General features: G+C 31.2%; 4 protein-coding genes and 1 pseudogene across 4 annotated transcripts; 2 read left to right on the top strand and 3 right to left on the bottom strand.

Moving 5' to 3' along the window:
* Nucleotides 1–7,007: 7,007 nt before the first annotated feature.
* Nucleotides 7,008–7,649, top strand: LOC125826189 (protein MAIN-LIKE 2-like). Its single transcript, XM_049505506.1, has 2 exons — nucleotides 7,008–7,504; nucleotides 7,599–7,649. The coding sequence occupies exons 1-2, from the start codon at nucleotides 7,022–7,024 to the stop codon at nucleotides 7,647–7,649; spliced, it is 534 nt and encodes a 177-aa protein (XP_049361463.1). The 5' UTR covers nucleotides 7,008–7,021.
* Nucleotides 7,650–8,200: 551 nt separating this feature from the next.
* Nucleotides 8,201–9,143, top strand: LOC125826188 (uncharacterized). The gene is made up of 2 exons (XM_049505505.1): nucleotides 8,201–8,476; nucleotides 8,559–9,143. Exons 1-2 carry the CDS (start codon nucleotides 8,390–8,392, stop codon nucleotides 9,141–9,143), a joined length of 672 nt encoding a protein of 223 aa, XP_049361462.1. The 5' UTR covers nucleotides 8,201–8,389.
* A 709-nt stretch (nucleotides 9,144–9,852) lies between these two features.
* LOC125826352 (uncharacterized) lies at nucleotides 9,853–10,670 on the bottom strand (annotated as a pseudogene).
* A 477-nt stretch (nucleotides 10,671–11,147) lies between these two features.
* Nucleotides 11,148–11,898, bottom strand: LOC125826351 (uncharacterized). The gene is made up of 2 exons (XM_049505657.1): nucleotides 11,625–11,898; nucleotides 11,148–11,545 (listed from the first exon to the last, which is right to left on the bottom strand). Exons 1-2 carry the CDS (start codon nucleotides 11,896–11,898, stop codon nucleotides 11,148–11,150), a joined length of 672 nt encoding a protein of 223 aa, XP_049361614.1.
* A 6,271-nt stretch (nucleotides 11,899–18,169) lies between these two features.
* LOC125826190 (WAT1-related protein At4g19185-like) lies at nucleotides 18,170–20,315 on the bottom strand. Its single transcript, XM_049505507.1, has 7 exons — nucleotides 20,119–20,315; nucleotides 19,806–19,868; nucleotides 19,572–19,688; nucleotides 18,938–19,217; nucleotides 18,649–18,804; nucleotides 18,428–18,579; nucleotides 18,170–18,344 (listed from the first exon to the last, which is right to left on the bottom strand). The coding sequence occupies exons 1-7, from the start codon at nucleotides 20,298–20,300 to the stop codon at nucleotides 18,170–18,172; spliced, it is 1,125 nt and encodes a 374-aa protein (XP_049361464.1). The 5' UTR covers nucleotides 20,301–20,315.
* Nucleotides 20,316–24,749: the final 4,434 nt, after the last annotated feature.

Genomic DNA, 24,749 nt, shown 5'->3' with positions numbered 1-24,749 from the left:
TCCTATTATACCCTTATTTACACTTCTTGAAAATTGTAAAAGTGTATGTTGTTTCCCTCCAATTTATTTCACTTTAATTCAAATAAGTGGTTGTAATTTTGAAGTGAAAAGTTGTCATAAGGGTAAAATTGTAACTTTATTGTGCTAATCATTGTTGCCTTAATCTGTGTGTCATTTCTAAAGTGGACAACTAAAAAAGGACGGAGGGAGTAAAAAATAATATTGTTCGTCAATTATCTATGACCCAATTACATGAAATAAAAAATCTCATAATAACTCAAGGATATAATTGGAAAGAAGTTTTTTTGTAGAGTTTTAAACCCCACACAAAATTAGGTAAGAAGTAACGAACCAAACACTTGATAAAAATAATCCCTGCATTACTAATCCAAGCATTACCAATCCCTGCATTATTAATTAATGCATTACTAATCCCTGCACTATTGATCTTTGTACCAAACTGCCCCTAAATGTCAAGAAATGACGTCTAATATCTCTCTGGTATTAATTTTTTATTCTTTTTTTTCCCTATATTATTATAGATCGACTTTTATTAATTTGTATGCATATAAGCAAAGATATTTTAGCCGTTATATTATTAGTTCTGTATTTATTATACGGAAAAGGCTCAAAAATACCCTTGAACTATTGGAAATAGCTCACATATACCCTTAAACTATGTTCTAGCTCAAAAGTTCCGTTAAAGTATTGGATCACATTTATCCTTACTATTAACAGAGGTGTGTTAAGTGTCATGTGGACGCCACATAAGCACCAAACAACTCTCACTTCCACATAGACTCATAAGACCTAATTACTAATTTTGCCCTCATTTTTCTTAAGAAATACAATTTCACCCATTCTCATTTCTCTAATACATCATATGATTTCCCCTAGGGTTATACAAATTTCCTCTCATGGACGCCATTGGATTTCAAAGTTGATTTCGCGGTGGGGTTTCATTATAGATATGGATTTTCCTGTCATTGTATCTTATTGTGACAGAAAGTGGATATGACTATCATCATGTTCATTTGGTCACTCTTATGGCCGTGAAACAATAACGTACATAATTGAATGGAGTTAATAAACAGCCGAAGTCTTTGGTGGCTGAAAAATTCTTAATTGGAATTTTGTTCATCATATGTTTTGCCTTTTTCTTCCAGTATCTGATGTACCAATCAATTCTTTTATCACCTTTTCTTTTCTTCTGCTTGTTTATTGTGGGTCTATCGTGAACCGCTGGTGTAAATTCTCCGTCCTTCGAATTTGTGTAGTTGCACTGTCAAACTTGAGTTGTTTCAGCTTATATTGTGAAGAGAAATCATCTGGTAATGCGTAGTATTGGAATTCGATTAAATTAGAAATGTAGCCAACAAGGAAATAACAAACAAAACTATTTCTCTCAGCATTACACAATCCTCATTTCAATGTGATCTTTTACTCTTTAGATATTCCAACAGGAAGCGTTCTCTGTACTTTATAATTGACCAACTCCTTTACAGAACATGCATAATCTAACCAAGTACAACTACAGAGTTGAGGCAGATTCACTCAAGAGTATTCTTGTGAGAGTAAATACAATTATAGTCAACCATAGTTTCTCCCCAGGGTCAACACAAAGACAACTATAATCATTCTAATCAAGACAAGTTGTGGCCATGCAACAGCACAATTTTTGTGGTGAGTGAAGTAACAAAGATGTTCTACACCTAAAATAGATTCACAAATATCTCATATCTAAACTAAAGGAATTATATAGATCACTACAAACCATGTGTAGTAACAACATTTATGATCCACTTAACGAACTGCACACTCCACAATGTCATAATCCTATCTGACAATGTTAAAGGAGTAGCTCTTAAAACAAAATCTGGAAGTAAATGTAGTGCCCAAAGAAGTCCTCATTTCATTGAACAACTCTGGCATCTAACTAAAGAGCAATAAAGAATAACCATAATGCATTACCAACATAATAATAAGCAATAATAAAAACCTTACTAGAAATAATAAGTAAAGAACCTTATTGTCCTTACCAAAATTTGGACAATAAGCAGTAATAAAAATCTTCACCAAACTGAACCCAAAAAAATAATAAGAAATTCATTACCAAACATTAAGTAAAGACCGGAAATAAACATCACAAAAATCTGGACAAAAACGAAACATTCATGCTTCACCAAACTTCATAACTTAATGCCAACTTCAAGGCAAAAACAAAAATAAGCATTCATTGTTTTGTATCTACCAAATTCAACCCAAAATAATCATAAGCATTCATTGTTTTGCATCTACCAACTTCAACCCAAAATAAACAAATACATTCATTGTTTTGCATCTACCAACTTCAACCCAAAATAAACAAATACATTCATTGTTTTGCATCTACCAACTTCAACCTAAAATAAACAAAACACATGCATTGTTTTGCATTTACCAATTTCAAGCAAAAATAAACAAAAGTAGACAACTTTTTGCACTATCCAGAACACTTCAAATCTGGGATTTTCCATTAGCTTTTTTTGTCTTCAACTTGCCCTGTCTCTCTCTTTCCAGTTGATTGCCAGTGACAACTTCTTTTCCTTTCCAAGTGAGCTTAGTAGGTGAGTAAGGCAAATCCGTAGGCTCACTAATTCCAGCATGATCACCTCTAATAGATATAACTCTATTTCCAATTGCTCTTTGTTGATTCATCCTCATCTTCAGTTTTGTGCGATTTTCAGATATGACTTGAGGCCTTATAACTGGATCACTTTCAGGCTCTCTAGCAGGTCCAAATGGTTCATACTGTTGTTGTGACAGTCCAGGTGTGGACATGAAATGGTATTCTTCATCTTCTGTTGATCTAGGGGCTGAGCTATTAACATCATAATCTTCTCCATATTGAACTGAGAAAGAAAAGCAGACATAAATGAATAAGAAACACAAACACACAATAGCTAAATAAATAAGTCATTACACTTTAGAAATCTATACTAAAAGAGAAAAAACAAACAGTGGCCACAGATTTATTACAACATAATGAGTGGAGTGAAAATAACTCAACAAACATACATGAATAAGATACACAATAAATAAGTCATTACACTTTATAAAACATACAGGAGCTAGATGGTTATTACAACATAAATTATTAAGAAACATAAACACACATGGGCAGTGGTAACTTAGTGAGGTCTAGTAGTAGTATGTATTATTGTTAACTTTTGCAAGTGTTTTAAAAGTTGTCAAGTATATCGGCTACAATGTTCATGTACATAGTAGGACAACTAGAATAATTGCTTACTATGCTCAAATAATTATATATTAGCATCAAAGAGTTCCTCAAAAAAGGCAGCACAAGTTAACTACAGGTTAACTAAAAAAGCATCAAATTGCTTACTATGCTCAACTACAATGTTCATGTAAAGTTGTCAAGTATATCTGCACAAGTTAACTACTGGTAACTATGCTCAAATAATTGCTTTGACCACTTCTTGAGCTAGTAGTTATAATTTTGTTATCACTTTATCTTTACTAAATCTCCTTATTGATTCAAGGAGTTTGTTTAGCAAGTAGTTTAGTTTGATTTTGTTATTCCTTTTTAATATATTCTTTTGCTATTGTACATAGTAGGACAACTAGACAAGCAAATGACTCCTTTTAGGTTACTATTTATGTTCTGTTGTGTTTCTTGTTCAATGAAGTGATGCCTCATATTAAAAAAAACTATTCCTTTTTGTTTTCATTTGATTTTTCTTATCTTTAGTTTTTGTAAGCTGCAAATATTAGTATATTCAACTATTTCATAAAAAAACAGTCCATAATAAACAGAGGGCATTTAGGATAAACAATAGGACCACAACATATAATAAACAATAGGACCACAACATATAAGACGACATTCTCAAAAGATTACAAAAAGGCCAATAAACAATGAAAAAGGGCATTTGGATCACACATCAAATTCAGACTAGGACTAAACAATATATATTCATATACAAGTCCGTTAAATACTACTACTTTAACTCAAGTATTCCCTAAATCTAACCTTAACAGAATATGACCACAACATACGAGACAACATTCCCTAAATCTAACCTTAACAGACGCGAAGATCACTTTGAAAACCAGGCGCGAAATCAACTTTGAAATCCAACCGCGAAATAAGGGAAATTTGTGAACCCTAGAGAGGAATAAACAAAAGATTCTTTGCTTAACTCAAATAAACAAATAATTTTCCCCTAAATCTAACATACCGAAATATTATAAACAAAGTCGCAAACCCTAACTATCCACAACTTTGAAATCGCAAAACATAATAAAATAAGAACAGAGATTTACTAACCTACAGCCGTGAAAATCCACTTTGAAACCCCACCGCGAAATCAACTTTGAAATCTAATGGCGTCCATGAGAGGAAATTTGTATAACCCTAGGGGAAATAGTATTAGAGAAAGGGGAAATCGTATGATGTGTTAGAGAAATGAGAATGGGTGAAATTGTATCTCTTAAGAAAAATGAGGGAAAAATTAGTAATTAGGTCTTATGAGTCTATGTGGAGGTGAGAGTTGTTTGGTGCTTATGTGGCGTCCACGTGGCGTTCATGTGGCGTCCACATGGCACTTAACACACCTATGTTAATAGTAAGGGTAAATGTGATCCAATACTTTAACGGAAGGGTACTTTTGAGCTAGAACATAGTTTAAGGTTATATGTGAGCTATTTTCGATAGTTCAAGAGTATTTTTGCGCTTTTTTTTTATTATATTCTAGTAGTGTATTGATTGTATCTCTTTTGATGGATTAAGTTACCCCTCGCTCTTCTCCTTTTTGTCTCTCTCTTTCTTTCATTTTCCTTTATGATTGAGTTTTTATTTTCGAAGGCAAATTTAGAATTTGAACATATAAATATCATTTTTAATATAAATCTACTGCTAGCAAGAAAATTAACTTGAGGTACGTTAGGCTAGTTCAATTAAAAATAATACTTCATTAACGGGTATATTATAACAAGAAATAATTAAAAAATCAATACTGCAATTCCTACGTTATTCGAACAAATTTTAATCATTTTAGTAAAAGATTTTTTTGAACTATAGCATAAATAAAACCTTTGAGTAGGTTGTTTATCAGTTTCATAGATAAATATCTCTTGAAAAATCGTTATTTTTTGAAATTTCTTATCTTAATAACTACGTAATATAAATGTTAAAGGCATAAATTTAGGAGTTCGGAGCCAAAAGGACAAAAAAAAATTGTCAAAAATTCCAAAATGGCACATCATATTTTTTTTAAACCAAAACGGCAAAATCGCTCCTGCCAGAGAGATTTTCTCTGACACATATTAACGTGGTGTACTCTGTTAAAATAAAATCGCTGCCCTGCCAATTTTTTTTCTTTTTTTTTTTCACCAAAATCGCTGGCACAACAGCGATTTTTTAACTCTAATTTTTTCCTCCACCTAATATTGCTGCTATGGCAGCGTTTTCATAGAAAAAACAATTTGGCAGTTTTTTTGTAAAAAATTTGGCAGCGTTTTCCTTAATTTTTTTTTCGAAAATCTTTTCTTAATTTTTTTTTTAAAGTTTTATGAAAGAACAATATTTTAAAAAAAAAATTGCTGACAGGGAGCCTGATTCTATCCAAAAATTTGGATTCGACGTAGAAATCATCAAAATGAGGCACGAACTTTAATCGGTGTCAAATTAGGCTGCCTTTTCAGCAATTTTTGTTTAAAAAATTATTTTTTAATAAAAACACTGCCTTGTTTTCAAAATGAAAAACGATTTTAAAAAAATAAAAATTGAAGAGAAACGAATTTTAAAAAAAAAGAAAAAATTTTAACTAAAAAGCTGTCAAGGCAGCAATTTTCAGCTATTTGACAGTTTTTTTACAAAAAAAATAATATATATATGTATATCTTGAAATCGTTGCCTTGGCAGCGATTTTGATGGAACTAGTTTTTTTTTTAAAAAAATCGTGTAGAAATATTCTTTTATTTTATTTTATTTTTTGAAATTTCTGTCAAATAGTCAACATCTGATGGTAAATTTCTTTTATTATTTTTTAAATCGCTGCCCGTGCAGCGTCTTTGCGATTTTGTATAAAAAAAAATCGTTGCCCTTGCAGCGTTTTTGCGATTTTCTTTTTAAAAAATGACAATTGCCCCTGGCAGCGATTTTCGTTAATGTTTTTTTTTTTAAATGTTATTATAAATTTTGTGGAAATTTTTTTTTTTCTAGAAATCGCTGCTTTGGCAGCAATTTTGGTGGAAACTTTTTTTAAAAAAAATAAAGCGATTTTGGTGGAATTTTTTTTATAAATATCGCTGCCAATTATATTTTTTTTAAATCGTATTAAATTTATTTTTTGTCATTAACTAACAGCAAAATTTCCTTCCAAATTTCTTATTTTTTAATTGTTGAAACATTCACATGTCATATTTTTTTTTAAAAATCCAACTGAGATGCATGCCTAAAAAATAGAAAAAGTTCACGTGTTTCATTTAAAATTTTCTTATAAATTGGTTGAAGTCTCCCTTCAAACTTCAAGTATAATTTTTCAACTCTCCTTTCAAACTTATTCAAAAGTCTTCCTCTATAAGGTAAGTTTGGACTTATTTTATATTTAATTAATTAATTTTTAACTTTTATATGGTATAATGAATATATGCATCTTTAAATAATTCTATTAACAGTAACACTTATTTTTATATTTGCTATATAGATATGCATCCATCAAATATGTACGTACATCCTGGTCCAATAGAGTATGATGTATTAAAAATTCAAGTTCATCATCGTTCCGAAGGAATTTGGAATGGTAGCTTAAGGGAAGAGAATTCTTGCTTATATACGCGTCGCGGTGATGTTGAATTTTGGCAACATATAAAATATCATCATTTACATCCTCGCATTCGTCGATATTTTAAAAATTGTAGATTTAAAGGAATTTTTGATGTAGGATGTGTGCCGTATGACAACAGATTAATTTTTGCTTTAATTGAAAGGTGGCATCCAAAAATGCATACCTTTCACATGCGAACTGGTGAGGCTATCATAACTTTACAAGATGTAGAAATTTTGTTCGGAATGGTAATAGATGGTAGTACTATAATTTTAAATGGCGCTGATACTTTAGGAGTTTTTGGTAGACAAGAAATGATGTTTGAATTAACCGGATGGTCACCCGATAATGATTGTTTTTCTGGTGTTAGTAGATTGTTAACATATAAATTAATTGAGCATATTGAAGGTTTAAATGATATTATTGATCATTCAACTGAGCGTGAGGTGCAACAAAGGTTTAGATTATATTTATTATGGTTATGTGGTAGATCAATATTTCCAGATAAATCTAATAATAAGCTTAATTTAGACCTTTTGATTGACATGAAAAATTTAAATGTAATGTCAACACAAGCATGGGGAGCAGCCGCATTATCATATTTGTATGATTGTTTTTGTCGTGCATCAATGAAACAATCAAATGAAGTTTGTGGATTTCTCTCTTTAGTGCAGGTATACATTTTTTTTAATTATTTTTTATATACTAGTAATATGCACTTTTAATTTTAATTGTATTCTAAGAAATGTTGAATTGTATTTATTGTAGATTTGGGCATGGAACGTATTATTCCCTTGCAACCATTACCGAAATCTCTAAGGACCAATCAACTTGAGGTTTTAACTGCGCTTGCATGTAAATGGACGCAACGTAGAAATCATCAAAATGAGGCACGAACTGTAATCGGTGTGATTAGGGATGTACTAGATAATCTAACTGATGATCAGGAATTTAAATATTATTAGTATTTTTAACTATTTATATTTGTATCCCATTTTATTTAAATTTTTAACTATTCACACTTATATCTCACTATCTAAGAAAATCATGTGAATATAATGACATATACGTAGATTTTTGGTAGGTCCTCAAAATAAGATATTATATGACATAATAGTACAAAAAAAATATTTCATAATATTGTTTTAGTTAGTGTACATATTTGTTTTTATTTTTTTGTCAAAAAAATTAATAATTATCTTACCTACATTTTTTTTATAGTTTATTTGGCAACCTTATTCAGAAGATGTTATTAATGGATTGCCTGAGTGGTGTCGGTCAGGACAATCTGTCTGGATGGCACATGTGCCACTTATTTATGGAATTTATCGTGAGTGGCACATGATTGATCGTGTTGTGAGACAGTTTGGTTATTTACAACATATTCCTGGACCGTGTACCCAGTTTTTCGAACATCATTTTAAGCGTGATAAACGATCCAAAATAAAAAAGAGGATATAGATGCGTTTAACTACACACAATATTTATGGGAACAACGTCAAAATCGTATATTTCGATCTCCATTTGTAAGTGATCAAGCAGATTACTTTCGTTGGTACATGAGGCATTCCCACATGTTCATTGGAAATTCACAACATGTTGTACAGAAAGGGTATCAACACATGGCAGGAAGACATGAGGCATTAGTATGTATATTATGTAAATTTTAAATTATTATATTGATCTTTAACAATTTTTTTGTTATTAATATTTTTTTATTCATTATAGGCTAGGGGTCATGAAATGCAGTATCGTCGAGCTCGGATGATTGAAAATGATGAAAATCAATCTAATGAAATGAGACAATATGCGAAGGAAGTCGCTCGTATTTCAATGTTGTCAATGAATGCGGCATTCCAGGGAACGCGATTGAGCTTTGCTCTTGATTACAATCCTCCCACTCAATACGATGAACCACCACTAGTACAAGTATCTCGCCGATCGCGACAAACAACACCTAGAGATAGTGCACGTCGAGGTAGAAGGAGCGCTGGTGAAGGTCGTGGTCGAAATCGTGCGGAGCATCATTTGATTGATAGAGATAATTTGGTTGATAATAACACACATTTGGTGGTTACTCCCGAGCCTTATTATCCCACGCTTGATTTTTCAGCAGGCCCCTCCAACACTAATACTAATTTTTCAAGTCAAGAAACAGTTGGTTTTGTAACTCCACATGTTTCGATATCTGGTTTTGCGCAATTCAGCGGATCTCAATATGGTATTCAGTATGGTATGCGTGAATTTCCTATACATAAAACTCCATTTGGTGGGAGGTTGAATTTTTCAAATGTAAGGTTGAATTTTTCATAGAAATTTTATAATTTTTTCTTAATTTTTTGTGCATATTTATTTTATTATATTATATTATATTGTATTATAGGTAACCGTGTCCCATGATCCAAGGTTTAATGCTGAAGCTTCGCAACATTCAATTTTTGATAGAGAAAATCCACCTCGAAGAACATCTAGGCTACACAAATCAACTAGATGTGGAACAGGTAGTCACTATCAAAATGAGAGAGATTCTGAAAATGAAGACGTAGAAGATTCGAAAAACTCAGAAGAATAATTTTTATGTATTTTTATTTGAAAGGCTAAAGATTTTTATGCAGTAAATTAGATTTTTATGTGTGTTGAAATTTGTTGTTTCGTGTAAATTTAAACAAAGAGTTTGAAATTTACTGTCATCGCAGTGAGATTCTCCCTTTTATTTTCAACATTTGCAGGATGTTTCTTTTCCTTTAAGTTATGTCAAATTAATACTTTTTATGTTAGATCAAATCAATACTTTTTAAAATGAGGTCAAATCAATTATATAATTATAATATAAATGTAGTTACTTACAAAATATTAAATTATCTTTTTACTTTTTAACTTACTTGAAAGATTAATTTAATCAATATATTTAAAATGCAATAAGACAAATTAAATTCATGTACCCAAGTATTTAAAAACGATATATTATAATATTAATAACAAGACAAAAATTACATTCATCTTAAAAATATAGACAATATATTTAAAATCGAGTAGGACATGGTGCCTTTGTGTGACCTGTTTCCTTACAAACATTGCATTTTCTAGCCATGCGAGCCGGAGCTATATCCATATCATTCTTAAGTCGGCTTCTTACTTGCATACCACATGTTCGCAAATATTCAGTATTTGCAATTAAATTAAAAGGAGTTGGCGGCCAATACATTTCATCACCCACTGGGGTAAATGTCTCAATGTATGTTTGTTTGTAATATTTTGTACTGTAGAATTTACTTACATATGACTTTGGCTCGATTCCACGAAGTCCACAAAATTTAATGGCATGCGAGCAAGGCATATGATAATTTCTCCATTTTCCACAAGAACATTTCTTACCTTCTGCAATAACCTTGTGGACATTTCCACCTTTACCATCATGAACAAAAGTAAGAATTTCAAATACTCCATCACTAGTGCTGTACGTCATCATATCTGTGTGCCTTTGAGCTTTTTGATAATAATCATTAAATTTTTTATCTATTGCAAGAGGCCACGGCATATTACTTTGAAGTAATGCGATTGCAAGGTTGTTTCTTTCGACAAAACGATCAACAAGAGTTTTGAACGTCATTCGAACCATGGCAGTCACATGAAGCCCCCGAGCTTTTTTCAATAAGCCATTATATGACTCAGACACATTTGTCGTCATGGACCCCATCTACGACCACCATCCTTATACATTGTCCATTTTTTCAAAGGAAAATCATTTAACCATTCATATGCTGCAGGAGATAATATTTTAATTTGTTGCATCCGTTGCACAAACTTTTTCTTCTGGTGCTCTGTAGCAGCCAACCACATTAATTTCTCGAGTTCACTATTTACAAATTTTTTATTAAAATTTGCTTTTAAGTGTCGAACACAAAATCTATGGTATGTGTTGGGTGGACTCAACCAATCATAAGATTGAATACATTGCAAGATTCCTTGATGACGGTCAGAAATGAGGCCAATTCCTTGTCGTTCACAAACAACATGTGTCCATAATAACTTGAGAAATCACGACCAAGACTCAAAACTCTCACGTGCAACTAAAGCATATGCAAGTGGGAAAATATTTCTATTGGCATCAATCCCAACCGCAATTAACAGTTTCATATTATAGAAACCATTAATGCTCTGTTTAAAAGCCCAAAAAAGAAATTTAAAGATTTGTTCACCTTGCATTGTTGTAGAATGATGCTCCCACTCAATAATAGTGCCTGTATTGAATAATTGTAGTGCAGCCATGTATCGAGGTAATGTCTTAAATGAACTTTCGAAATCACCATAAACCATTTAAAATGCTTTTCTCCGACTTTTTTGTGCTTTTTTATAACTAGGAGTATAGTGCTGCTTTCCTTTGATGATTTCACGGATCATCTTAATATTTATGTCTGAATTTTGCATAACAAATAGTATCAATGAAGTGAGAATCATGTTACTATTCAAATTGAAATGATCCTCCGTATAATTATCTGTAAGACAAGTATGCGGTTCAATCATTTTTCCTGCCTTCCATATATCACTTGAAATCTCTCTAAAGCGAATCATCCAATTACACCCCAACTCATAACGCTTGCAAATAACTCTCCAACTTTTACTCTTGGATTGATCACAAAGAAATTCTTTTTTTATTGTAAGACTATATGCTCTTACGACAGATTTCACTTGCTTCTTATTCATAAATAGCATACCTAGTTGTATATACAAATTAGATTAATCAATAATAAATAAATAAATAACAATAAAATATTTAGTTTGCAACAATCGAACCTGATTGAATATATTTAGGATTGTTCGGATTCCAAAGTGCCGTTTGGATAGAACCATCATCTCTTGTATAGATAAAATCTTCTGCACTTTCTTCAATGTGATCTAAGTATGGAATCACTGTAGAATGATGATTAATACTTTGATCTTCAATGGGTGCATTAGGTGCATCATCCACATCATCATCATCATCATCCTCATACATTTCATCATTGTCGGTTAATTCATGCTCAAAAGGTTCATCACTATGCAACTCACCAACTCGTTCATCACCCATAATATTATTATTCACAATTTGTGTACAATAATTCACTGCATCTTGAAGTTGGTCACACCTATAAAATATAATAATATAAATATATTGCATATTAAAAAAATTTAATTCTAATAAATGAGAAAACATTACATTTTTTACCTATCAGTTGGTTCCGGTTAAAAAGAATTCAAGTGCATGGAAGCATGGCTAGGCTCTCCCATATTGTAATCTGGCACACTCCAATTCAAATAATGATCATGAATATATATGACAATTTTTATTTAAGATATCGCTGCGTCAGAAGAGATATTTCTTTTTAAAAAAAAATTCTTCACTAAAGGCAGCGATTTCAAAAATTAGATGTTGCCTAGTTGATGGAAATTGAAAAAAAAAAAATCAAAAGAATTTTATTTTTTTAAAAAAAATAGTTCCACCAAAAGCATTGCCAAGGCAGCGATTTCTAAAAGAAAAAAAAAATTTCACAAAATTTATAATAACGCTGCAACAGCAACAATTTAGAAAAAAATAATTAACGCCAAAAAGATAAAATAAATTTGCTTTTATAATAACGTTGTAATAGCAGTGATTTTAATTATTTTTTTAAATCGCAAAAACGCTGATTTAAAAAAAATAAAAATTTAGATGTTGACTTGTTGACAGAAATTTCAAAAAATAAAATAAAATAAAATAATATTACTACAAAAATCGCTGCAAAGGCAGCGATTTTAAAAAAAAAAAAAACTAGCTCCACCAATATCGCTGCCAAGGTAGCGATTTCAAGATATATATATATTTTTTATAAAAAAGCTGCCAAATGGTTGAAAATTGCTGCCTTGGCAGCTTTTTAGTTAATTTTTTTTCTTTTTTTAAAATTCATTTCTCTTCAATTTTTATTTTTTTTTAAAATCGTTTTTCTTAATTTTTTTTCGTTTTGAAAACAAGGCAGCATTTTTATTAAAAAAATAATTTTTTTTACAAAAATCGTTGAGAAGGCAACCTAATTCGACACCGATTAAAATTCGTGCCTCATTTTGATGATTTTTACATCGAATCCAAATTTTTGGGTGGAATCAGGCTCCCTCTCAGCAATTTTTTTTAAAAAGAATTGTTTTTTCATAAAACTTAAAAAAAAGTTAAGAAAAGATTTTCAAAAATAAAATAAAATTTAAGGAAAACGCTGCCAAGGCAGCAATTTTCCAAAAAAAAGTTTTTAGAAAAATGCTACCAATTTTTTTTTTCTATGAAAACGCCACCATAGCAACGTTATTAGTTGGAGGAAAAATAATTAAAGGTAAAAAATCGCTGCTGTGCCAGCGATTTTAGTGGGAAAAAAATGGACAAAAATCGCTGCCCTGGCAGCGATTTTATTTTAACAGAGTACACGGCGTTAATATGTGTCTGAGGAAAATTGCTCCGGCAGGAGCGATTTTGCCATTTTGATTTTAAAAAAATATGATGTGTCATTCTGAAATTTTTGGCAATTTTTTTTCCCTTTTGGCTCCGGACTCTTTAGAGCTGTCAAAAAGGGCAGGCTTAAGCCTTGAGAGCCAAGGAATTTGGGCTAGGGCAGGCTGAGCCTTCATTGGGTATGGCCTGAAAAAGCTCAATCCAACCCAATCCTAGAAGGGCAGAGGGCTGGGGCGGGCTAGCCCTTTTTTTTTTCTTCTTTTTAAACTTGTAATTCTATAACATCAAGAAAATGAGAAGATTTTCAAATCAAATATGGCAATGTTGTTTCGATAACACTAGCAAAAATTTAGTGTAATTAGCATGTATCTCGCATACGAGTGAGATAAGAGAGTGACAAGCAAGATAGGAGGGAAGCGAAGGCGCGAGATTTGTATATGTATCCTAGATACATGCTAATCTACTTTGATAGAGTGTATCTAGAATAAATTAACCTAGTTTTGAGTCCATATATTACGAGATACATGTATCTAGGTACGAAAATTCATAATATTACAGCATAACGTGTATTCAAATTATTAGATTATATACTAGTGAGATTATTGTAAATTACGCTTGAATAAAAAGTTTTGGCCCACGGGCCGACCCTGGCCTAGCCCCAATCAAGCCTCAAGGGCCAAAGGCTTATATGGGCCGAGCTTATAAGCCAGAGTTTTAAATGGACTTGAAAAATCTTATCCCAAACCCTACCCCAATAACGGGTAGGGTTGGGCCGGCCCTATGGGCTAAGCCCATTTTGACTGCTCTAGGCATGATATATAAATGTGTAAATTTCATATATGACATATATTATAGTACTATTTTCAGGCTATAGCAGTAGATTTAGACTTTCAAGCTATAACATTAAAAATTTCAGGTTATAACAAATTCACAAATAAAAGAAATGCTTTTATTAATTCGAAAAAAGTTAAAAAAGAAAAAGAAAAGATAAACAAAAATTTAAAAAAAAAACGGAATTAGAGACAATAAAGTAAAAAACTGAAAGTGTGGCCTGTAATTTAATTTGAATTTACTGTAGATAATTAATGATTAACATGAAATAAGGGATTCAAACAAATTAACAATATTTTTTATCCTTAATTCACTCAAAATCAGTTAAGATAAACTAAAAAATCAGATCATATAATTTTTTTTGTAGATAATTATTAAATAGCACGAATGAAGGGATTTAAACTAATTAAGATTATTTAGTATCCTTAATTCACTCAAATCAATTAAAATCAAATAAAAATTCAAATTTTATCTTCTTCTTTTTTCAATGTTTCTCTCTCTTCAATTTACAACAAAAAAGATTCAACGTTTCTCTCTTCAATTTTCAACAAAAAAAATGTGAAATTGTTGAGTTTATATTAGTTTTATTATTTCTGTATAAAGTTGGTGACAATAATTAATTATTTGGGACGAGAAATGTATATAGTTTGAATGAATAATCGTTTTGTATGAAATGTATATTAAATGAGTATGAAAATGTATAAATTTGGTATGAATGATGATTGTTGTATGAAATGTGTATTAAGTGAGTATTAAATGTGAAATATTATATTTTGTATGAAATTTGTTTTGTAATGTACTGTCTGAATGATATTTGTATGAAAAAATAATGACGAGTGTGTATAATTTTGTTGTTATTATAATGATTTTTATGGATGAAATTTGTATTGTCTTTGGAATGAAAAGTTAATATTATTTAACATATTTCTAATTGATTTGTATAATGTTAGACTAATTGTTATTTTTTTTTAATGAAACAGAAAATTATGTTGATTTTCAAATGAAATGAATTATATATGAAAGAGGGTTGCTGATGTGAAATTCAAAAGGTCCAAAGTTACTTGCAGTAGATGTTGTCAAGTTGGCCACAACATGAAGCATGTTCAAATTATCCTGTGCAAAACTAATGACTGTTTATTTGTTTAGACTATATATAATTTTTATTTTATTTTGTCGTTTAAATTAATGTTTTGTTTTGATATGAAACATAATTGGTTTGAAGTGCATTATAAACTTAGTGTTTAATATACCATTCATTCTTTATACACTATTCATTCATTAATCATATAGATTGCATACTGTTAAAAATAAAAAAAATTCCAGCTTAATACATAAGATAGTGTAAATATTAGTGATAATTATAAAGGTAATTATGATATCCCGAGTATTTAATTTAATGTAAGTTTACATGAATATTAATTTGGTTTTCAACTGGTGTCCTACTATAAATAAATTTAAAACAATTGCAGTTAGTGTTTCATTCCCACACTAACTTCAGTTAGTGTCATACACATATTAATCAAAATTTCATACACGTTTTATCCAAACAACATGTATAAAAATTGATAAATTCATATAATCACACAATTTATACCATTTGTATATCAATATTATATCACAATTCATACAATATCCAACAATAAAATATTAAACTCATAGGCATACACGTATTAATCAGATATCATACACGTTTCATCCAAAAACAGATTTCATCTAATAAATGTATAGTTTGGAAACACACTGATATTTTCAAAATAGTATCTTGAAATTGTAATAGGCAATCAGTAATTCATATGTAAACGGTATCTACCTGAAAGAAAACATATGATATTATATATCATCAAATACTTAAACACAAAAATTGTCCAAAAGTTAAAAAAAAATAACTTTTTGTTGTTCTTCTTGTTGATGGTTTTGAAGATGCTCCAACTTCTACATTTGTTTTTTTTTCTTTTTTCTTTTTTATTTCAGTAACAAAATCAAAATCGGAATCAAAAGGGGTTTCAACAATTTTCCCCTTCCTCTTCTTTCCCTTTTGATTTGCAGGGGTGACCTTTTTTTTCTTCATTTTTTCTCTCTTTGTCGCTCCTTCAACTTAGATGAACCATCCGTCGTCGGATTTTGAATATTCGCCGAATTTTCAACAATTTTAGGCTAGGGAGCGGGGTGGGGGGGGGTGGGGGGAGGGGGTTGAGTTAATATATTAAAATTTGAAACATGAACATCATCATTAGATGTTCCTTTACCCAATCTGGGACTCTTTTGAGGCGTTTCAGTGGGTTTCTTAGACATAATTTTGTTGAAAAAAAATTTGGACGAAAGATTGAATGTTGGTGTGGTTGGCTGGTGAGAAAAATGGGAGAGAAGAAGGTGAAAGTGGGGTGATAGTGTGTATAGTTGGATATGTGTGGGGGAAGGGTGGTGGGATTGACTAATGGGAGGTTATGAGTATAACATTAAATAAGAAAGTGTAATCAATGTAAAATTCTTATAATTGTGTAAGAGATAATTATGGGATATTCTTTATTTAAATAATTTAATAATAATATAAAATTATAAAAAATTACTTATTTAATAAAGTAAAATTTAATTAATTTATAAATAATTAGTGATATAACCCGTAATTAAACTGTTATAAACAAGAATTTTTTAAAAGTAGATTTAAAACCTGTAATATTGACTCTTAAATGTGTATATGGGGTGATTTTTCCTATATAAATATGCCCTTTAACTTGGCCTCATTTTACATTTATGCCCTTCAACTTTGGGCGTGCACAAGCAGACACTTAAACTCGTATAACATTGTACAAATAGAGACACACATCCTACATGGAAATTTGCATCCTACGTGGTGTCCTACGTGTTTTATGTCACGTAGGACTCGTGTGTCTACTTATTCAACTTTATACAAGTTTGAGTGTCTACTTGTGCAGAACCAAAGTTGAAGGGCATAAATATAAAAGGCATAATACATAAATATGACCCTTAACTTGGCGTCAGCTGACAACTTCAACTTTGACCTTTAACTTTGGATGTGCACAAGTAAACACTTAAACTTGTATAAAATTGAATAAATAGACACATTCATCCTACGTACATGACACCCTACATGACAAATTTGTGTCCTATGTGGCATCCTATGTGTATTGTGCCATGTAGGACAAGTGTGTCTACTTGTTCAATTTTATACAAGTTTAAGTGTCTATTTGTGCACACTCAAAGTTGGAAGGCATAGTTGTCCGCTGAAGTCAAGTTAAGGGGCATGTTTATGTGTTATGTCAATATAAAATAAGGTAAAGTTAAATGACACATTTATGTATTATGCCAATGTTAAATGATGATTTTATGTCATAAACCTTTAGTGTTGCAGTTCACATTTAAAAATAAATAAACAATTCTGCTAGCTAATTTGTAGTATATAGTTAAATTAATCTATCCCACTATTTTCAATGCGCTAATGAATGTTGAGAGTAAATAATATTATTAATTAATATAAAATGGAAATTTTTGTTCTCAGAAGTAATGGCATAGCAATTAATTGGAGATGTTTGATAAATAAATCTTCTAGACCATTTTTAATACGAACATGAGCAATAAGATGTTCCGTTGCTATCCATTTGACATACAATAATCATTAAATACTTGAGATGTAAATTCACCTAAATCATCAAAACGGATTAAGTGAATCGCATAGTCTGAAAATTGTGTTATCTTATTATTTGAACAAGCAATTGCATCAACAGAGCCGGCTTTCAGAGAGAGTTTTAACCCTCTGTAATCGAGTGACGGTGGAATGACCATTTTGAGTCTATGTTACTGTGCAACTGCCAATCGTAGATTGCAACTATATATGTTTTTCTTGTTTTGTTTAACTCAGATTCTCTTGTGAAGGAATATCAATGATGACTACAAACTAAACTATTTTGGGATTGTAAAGACTAAAGTTCTAGTAGAACGAAGTTAACTTTCATAGCTTGATACATATCTGTCATTCTGTTTAGCAGTGAACTTATATATATAATAAAGAAGATGCAAATGATATCTGTAGCAATATCTAGTCATTGATCTTTGGCATCGAAGAAGAAGAAGGAACAGAGGAAATGTGTCCTATGATCTGATGTGGAATTAGGGGATCCGTCAGAACAGTTCCCTTGGCTGCCAGCATCTCTCTGTAAGATGCCCAAGTTACTAAATAAAGCCCAGCTATAATGAGAACTCCTCCCAAAATGCTGCAATGAATAATTAGAAGATGGAATGTAAAAATGAAAGATCATAACCAATCTATAAAAGAAAGCAAGTCAGAAGCACTAACCTTCCCAGATAAATATCGCTTCCAAGAAAAATACTAGACAGAATTGCTGTTGCAACAGCTTGAAGCGGACTGTATAGAGAAACTAAAGCAGGGCCAATAACCTTATTGCACCATGTCATAAGTCCGTAGTTCAGCCCTGATGTAACAATTCCCTGAAAGACACTAACCATTATATTTTCTACTCATTTCATGCATCAACGAAAATGAAGATTGGGACTTACAGCATAGCACACTGCCACAACTTCAGATGGTGTTAAATACCAACTTGTTGATCCATTGGTCATAAAGAATGATGTCCCTATCATTAATACAACGCCAAAAGAGTAAGAATATGCTGTCAATGATATGCTTGCCGGGTATTCTATCAAAACTGGAGCCTGCAAAAATTTCTTTACTCAGATACATTTCATATCAGTATGTTTAGTTTGTTTTCGTGCATAGTCTTTCAGTATAATCGTTGAGAACGGTCTGCTATTTATTCCAATCAAGTCTATCCAAATTAATGATTACCTGAAGAGCTAAGTATGCTGCTACACACATACAGTTCATTATTAAGCATAAGACGCCGAGGTGCCAATTATCAAGTACCAGAAAACTAGACAGTAGCCATCCAGCAGGCTCTGATTGACCCTTAGCACTTATCTCAATTTGTGCTGTGAAATCTGATGTGCCGTCTCCAAACACCATTGGACCACGGAATACAACCATTAGAAAAGCCCCAGAAACACAAACGATGGTACCTCCAACTTTTGTCTGACCTTCCACAGTAAGAAGTTTCGTAGTTTCTGTACTGCATAAATAACACAATATGAATGATGTTGAGAAGGTCTACTAGAAATGCACAATGGACTGGCCCATGTTCTCTGTGATCCACTTCACTACTTCAGGTAATTATACCTTGACACAAAAGAGATGTTGGGTGTATAAGTAAGCAGGCCTTACACTCTAGTTGCACATTTTAAAGCCATGGGGCTCTAGGACCAGAACAGACAATATCACTAGGGGGGTTTGGCCGTTACAATAAATAAAGGAGAACCTAAGTTGTTTTTGGCACAAACAGAAACACTCTTTCACCTCAAATGTTTCGAAAACAGCACCATATAAACCAAAATCAAGAGATGAAGGGATTTGAATGTTTACTGACCCCGTGAGTACAGCAAGTATGAACGTGAAGACTGGTATTGAAGGTTGAAACGCAGCAGCATAAGTCGGATTTGTGTTGCCAAGACCAACAAGAAACAATAGTTGGTTACCGAAAATACTGTCAGAATACCAGAATAAAAGGCATTTTCACGAATAGGCTTTTATCAAGTATAACAAAACTAAGGAAATTAACAAAACAAATCCAAATATACATGCTTTGGACATCGAAACTTACCCAGTTAATCCTAAAATGAAGAATGACAGTACTAGCCGTTTACTCAGAGGAGGCATCCACCTCCTATACATAGAGAAACATAAAGCATACATACATTTGTGAGTGATCCTCATATAATTCCAATTATTGTAACTAACTTTTCTAAATATTGTAACTTTAATAACCGTGGTGTCAGAATCAACTTGCACGCACCTCGATTTCCACAAGAAACCGAACACAAGAAAACAAAAGAAGAGTACACTAGTTGGATTGCAGATTTAAGGCAAACAACAAAAAGGGGAATGAATATATGTAAAGAGATAAAAGAACTAACTTTTCATGGAAATAGGCAATTGGGGCAAGAATAGATATAGCAATAAGATCTCTATACAAACAGAAGACAATTTCATTTATGCCCAAATCCAGAGCCACCTTAGTAATCACATGGTAAACACCAATGACAAGTTGTACCAAAACCATTGCACCATGGGCTTTCCATACATCACCACCTGCCATTTTTCTTTCATCCACTCCACAACCCCCCCCCCCCCCCTCAATATATATATAGCACACCAACAACTAACAGCATGATACATCCTTGATCTTGTAGTGAAATACACCCTTAAATTCTCGTCAAGTTTAGAAGTATTTTCAACACTTCTCTTGATTTTTATTAAGAACTATATGTTCCTACAAGAGTTTCAGACCACTCTATATCATGTGGCATATCGGAAGTGCATCAAAGGTGTATCTAAGTTTAGTTAGTCAAGTAGAAAGGTGTTTTTACGGCTGCCATTTGAGGACGAAATTAATAATTTGTGTCAAATTCAAGAGTGTTACTGTTTCCTTAAAATCATCAAAATGTCATACATACGGTAAATTTCAATATACAAATATCTAAAAGGAAAAAATTGTATTTACATGATGTCAATAATCATAGTTAACAAGGAAAAGACCAGTGGTGTCTATCTTTATTTTTACATTCGTACTTTAAGGATTTTTCTTGATTAAATTGATTAACAAATACTTTCCTTCTTTTTTGTAGAGAAAAATTATGAAATATCATTATAAAATAGAGTTTGAATGTATTTAAAATTAACAAAAAATGATCTCTTACATTTAGGGGCAAATTCAAAATTAGTCTCCTTGCTTTGAGCGATTTTCATCTTCTAAACTTATTAAAAATAAACATTTTTTTTATCTTTGTCAACAATAATTAATGACAAAAATAATACTCCCTCCCTCTCCTTAATTACTTGTTCACTTTTCCTTTTTTAGTTGTCCCTAATTACTTATCCAATTTGACAAATCAAGAAAGGACAAAATAATTTTACCTATTATACTCTCAATTAATTACTTTGATAAAGGTAGAATTTCTTGAAAATCTTAAATTTTTAATCCATCCACTTTATAATTAATAGGGTAAAATGGTAAACTTATTATGTCAATAATTATTTTCTTAATAAATGTGTCAATTCAAAAGTGAACGAATAATTAGGGACAGGAGTACTTAATTTTTGACAGAATTTGGACCCCTATTCAAACTTATTATTTTTTCCTATATGGCTCCCTTGTTTGTCTTGTGTACTAAATTCCATTAAAGTTGCTGTTTTTATAGGTGCAATAGTTGATAAACTATATGAATGTTACAATGGAAATCACATCAATTTGAAAATAGACTCAAACTTACCTAGAAAACTAGATTGTCAGACTCGACGGTAGCAGTAAGATCTCTATCTTCAGAGAAGGCATGAGGTTTTTCTAAAAGTATGTATAAATAAAAAATAACCCCTTCAATATCAAGAAATGATGTATGGCATCTTCCAAAGTGTCTGGTTTTAAATTTATCTTCCTTTTTACTTTTTCTGTCTCAATTTATATGATTCACTTTATTTCCTAGTCAATCTATAAAGAATGACAGATTTTTATATTAAGTAACAATTTTTAACTTTTAAATACTCATTTTACCTTTAATGAAATAATTTATTGTCACACAAATATCTCTCACTTATTTTAGACCGCAAAAGTTTCAAAAATCTTTCTTTCTTAAATGTTGTGTCAAATCAAACTAACTCATAAAAAATGGAACCAAAAAAATATACTGACAAATATATTTTTGCCGGAGGGAGTCTTTCGCTCCTATCTCTTCTCTATCCCTCTTTTTCCTTTCTCTTCCTTAATTGTTCTTCATGACTCGATTTTTATTTTAGATGTGGATTCATAATGTAAACGTTATGAATGTCATTTTTTATATAAAACGTACCGTAGTGAGATAACATACTCGTATGATTGATTTAAAGTCTGCCACTGATAGATGGCCTTTGACTCTTCGGACGGGTATGCTAGAAAGGATGTTTGGACGTTTACTTGGATCATACGTGTATAACGTGTTTTCCAAGTAAACGTTTGATGTTCCTTTTCTGAAGAAGCCTAAGGGGTTTCCTGTCTTGTTTAGGACTGGACAACTTTTAGGTTATTACGCCTTTGGGACCACAATAAATAAGGGGAAGTCGACTCTTGCCTCTAAAAGGGCCCGGATACCGCCTAAACCAGTGCAAGGTGGTATTCCCAAGGAAGCTAGCATAGCAATAGGGAATCCATCTAGTATTTACTAAGGAAAAATGGTGTTGGGGCCCCCACTAAGGTGAATGTTATTGAACCCTCGGACCGATGACTCGCTTGTTTAGTACTGCTAACTATTATAGGAGGATGCCACCCCCTCGGGACTATCAGTAGCTTCGGTTGTTGAATCTCGTGCAAGTTAGGTTGTGGTTGTATTGGCTGCAAGCGGAACGTAGGCACTTTAGGTGTGTGTTGACCATGCACTCTCGCTTCGTGTAATGTTGTATGTATGATAGAGGTAGTGTGGTGATTGACCTCAATGTTAATGATGATCCCCAAGGTTCAACGAATGAATGAAGCTATGATCGTACCCGGATAGAGATGGTGATCTTCCTGTGATGTCTCCAAGCCGGCCATAATAGAATAGATAGGTGAAGCAGTCAATAGCAGTTTGTTCTCGCCTATCGATAGATAGCAGGTTGCTTCCAAGCTCAAACCATTTGAAATGGAATTGCTACTTTTTTCTTGTTATTGATAGAGTGGTATTCTCCGCCCCTGTCAAATAAAGTAGAGGGGGAGAACCGGAAGAGAGAAGGAAAAAGAGCAAAGGATTGACAAGTCTAATGGGGGAAGAATGGCTGACACGTTGACTACCTTTGATAGACGAAAAAAGATATGGTGATCGTGCCGTAAGACCTTGTTCCTTTCTACTTGACGTTCTTACTAGTAAAAAGATTAACTTGAGGTGTATGTTAGATCGGTTGAATTTATATAGATAAAGAATCATTTGTTAACGAGAGTATGTATATACAAAAGATAATTAAAAGAAAAATCGATACTGGAATTCACATGTCATCTTAACACATTCTAATCATTTTAGTATAAAAGATTTTTTGAACAATAAAAAATCATGATTTCATGCACTCAACACACACCCTATATATATAGTACACCAACAACTAACGGCCATGATGTTGAGTATAATAATATTTTATATTAAAATATTTATTATAATTATTATTAATGTGATGCACAGGATAAATTTTAAATATAAATAATTAAAAGGAAAAAAATTGTATTTACAAGATGTCTATTAGTCATTAATCATAGTTAACGAGGAAAGATTACTGGTGTTTGCATTTTTTTACGTTCATACTATAATAATTTTTCTTGATTAAATTAGTAAACAAATACTTTCTTTCTTTTCGTACGGAAAAATTATTAAATGCTATTATAATAAGGGAAAAGGGCCTAATAAACAACTTTGTTATTTAAAGTTAATATATCTCTCGTTATGAATGTGATCATATACTCCTGTTGGTACACAAATGACTCACATATACCATTTTCCTCTAATGGAAGTAAAAAAAATAGTTTTAAATTTACTTTTTATTTTTTTTAATTAAAAAGAAAGATAATCCATATAAGGGGTATATTTGATTTTTCTCGTACATTTTTTTATGCTATTTGAATTTATTATTTTGATGATCAAATTTATTTTTTCACTTATTTTCTTGTAAAATTTATTATAGATGCCCCAAATATATTTTTACAGATATAAAAACTAAATTACAATATATATCCAAAAAAAATTAATTTTTTTTTAAAAACTTTTTAATCTTTTTCCATTCACATTTCTTTCTTTTTATTTCTCTTAAATTTTAAACTAAATGATGAAAGAATAATTAAAATAAGAATAAGAAACTAAAATAATAATAATTAAAGAAGTCAAAAAATAATTTATGTGTGAAAAATTTAATACAAGATTTTCTAAAAAATTAAAATTAAAAAAATGAGCTTAAAATTAATTTTTTTTACTTTTGTAACTGTATGAATATATATAAGTCACTTTTATAACGAAGGATAATAGCAACTTTAAATGACAAAAATTAAGAGGTATATCAAGTATTTACTTTATAATAAAGTTTGACCGTATAAGAAAATAACAAAAAAATGATCTCTTACATTAGGGGCAAGTTCAAAATTAGTCTCCTAAATATGCTTTGAGCAATTTTCATCTTCTAAACTTATCAAAAGTAAACATTTTTTTTTATTTTTGTCAAATAATTAATGAGTTGAATTTAACTAAAATCTATTGGTTCATCAATGATGTCTTCTTATTTTTCTTCATATTTGCCCTTAAAATAAACAGACCTAGCATCTTTTATATCAGGTGGTGTGTAACTTTTCTATTGATTTTCACGAGTAACTTATCGAAATCTCACTAATTTAGAAGTTAATTACTTAGATATATGCATGTAATTTTACAAATCTTATCAGATTTTAGACTTTAGATACATGTATCTGGTGCGTCCAGATACATGTATCTTGAATACACAAGTCAAAATTAGGTGTAACTTGTTCAAGATACATTGTAACTAAGTGAATTCACATGTATCTGTG

This window comes from Solanum verrucosum, unplaced genomic scaffold (assembly GCF_900185275.1).
Source record: "Solanum verrucosum unplaced genomic scaffold, falcon-dt-bn FXZP01000060.1, whole genome shotgun sequence".
NCBI lineage: Eukaryota > Viridiplantae > Streptophyta > Magnoliopsida > Solanales > Solanaceae > Solanum > Solanum verrucosum.
The sequence above is the reverse complement of the archived record's forward strand: the minus strand, read 5'-3'. Positions and strand labels throughout refer to the sequence as shown.

Excerpts from the sequence above, each read along its gene's own strand:
- LOC125826189 (XM_049505506.1), top strand. The coding sequence starts at position 7,022 with ATGCGAACTGGTGAGGCTATCATAACTTTACAAGATGTAGAAATTTTG. Across the intron at positions 7,505-7,598 it reads GATTTCTCTCTTTAGTGCAG|ATTTGGGCATGGAACGTATT; the intron begins GTATACATTTTT and ends TATTTATTGTAG.
- LOC125826188 (XM_049505505.1), top strand. The coding sequence starts at position 8,390 with ATGAGGCATTCCCACATGTTCATTGGAAATTCACAACATGTTGTACAG. Across the intron at positions 8,477-8,558 it reads CAGGAAGACATGAGGCATTA|GCTAGGGGTCATGAAATGCA; the intron begins GTATGTATATTA and ends TATTCATTATAG.
- LOC125826351 (XM_049505657.1), bottom strand. The coding sequence starts at position 11,898 with ATGGGTGATGAACGAGTTGGTGAGTTGCATAGTGATGAACCTTTTGAG. Across the intron at positions 11,546-11,624 it reads TCCTAAATATATTCAATCAG|GTATGCTATTTATGAATAAG; the intron begins GTTCGATTGTTG and ends ATATACAACTAG.
- LOC125826190 (XM_049505507.1), bottom strand. The coding sequence starts at position 20,300 with ATGGCAGGTGGTGATGTATGGAAAGCCCATGGTGCAATGGTTTTGGTA. Across the intron at positions 19,869-20,118 it reads ATTGCCTATTTCCATGAAAA|GAGGTGGATGCCTCCTCTGA; the intron begins GTTAGTTCTTTT and ends CTCTATGTATAG. Across the intron at positions 19,689-19,805 it reads TTCATTTTAGGATTAACTGG|TATTTTCGGTAACCAACTAT; the intron begins GTAAGTTTCGAT and ends GTATTCTGACAG.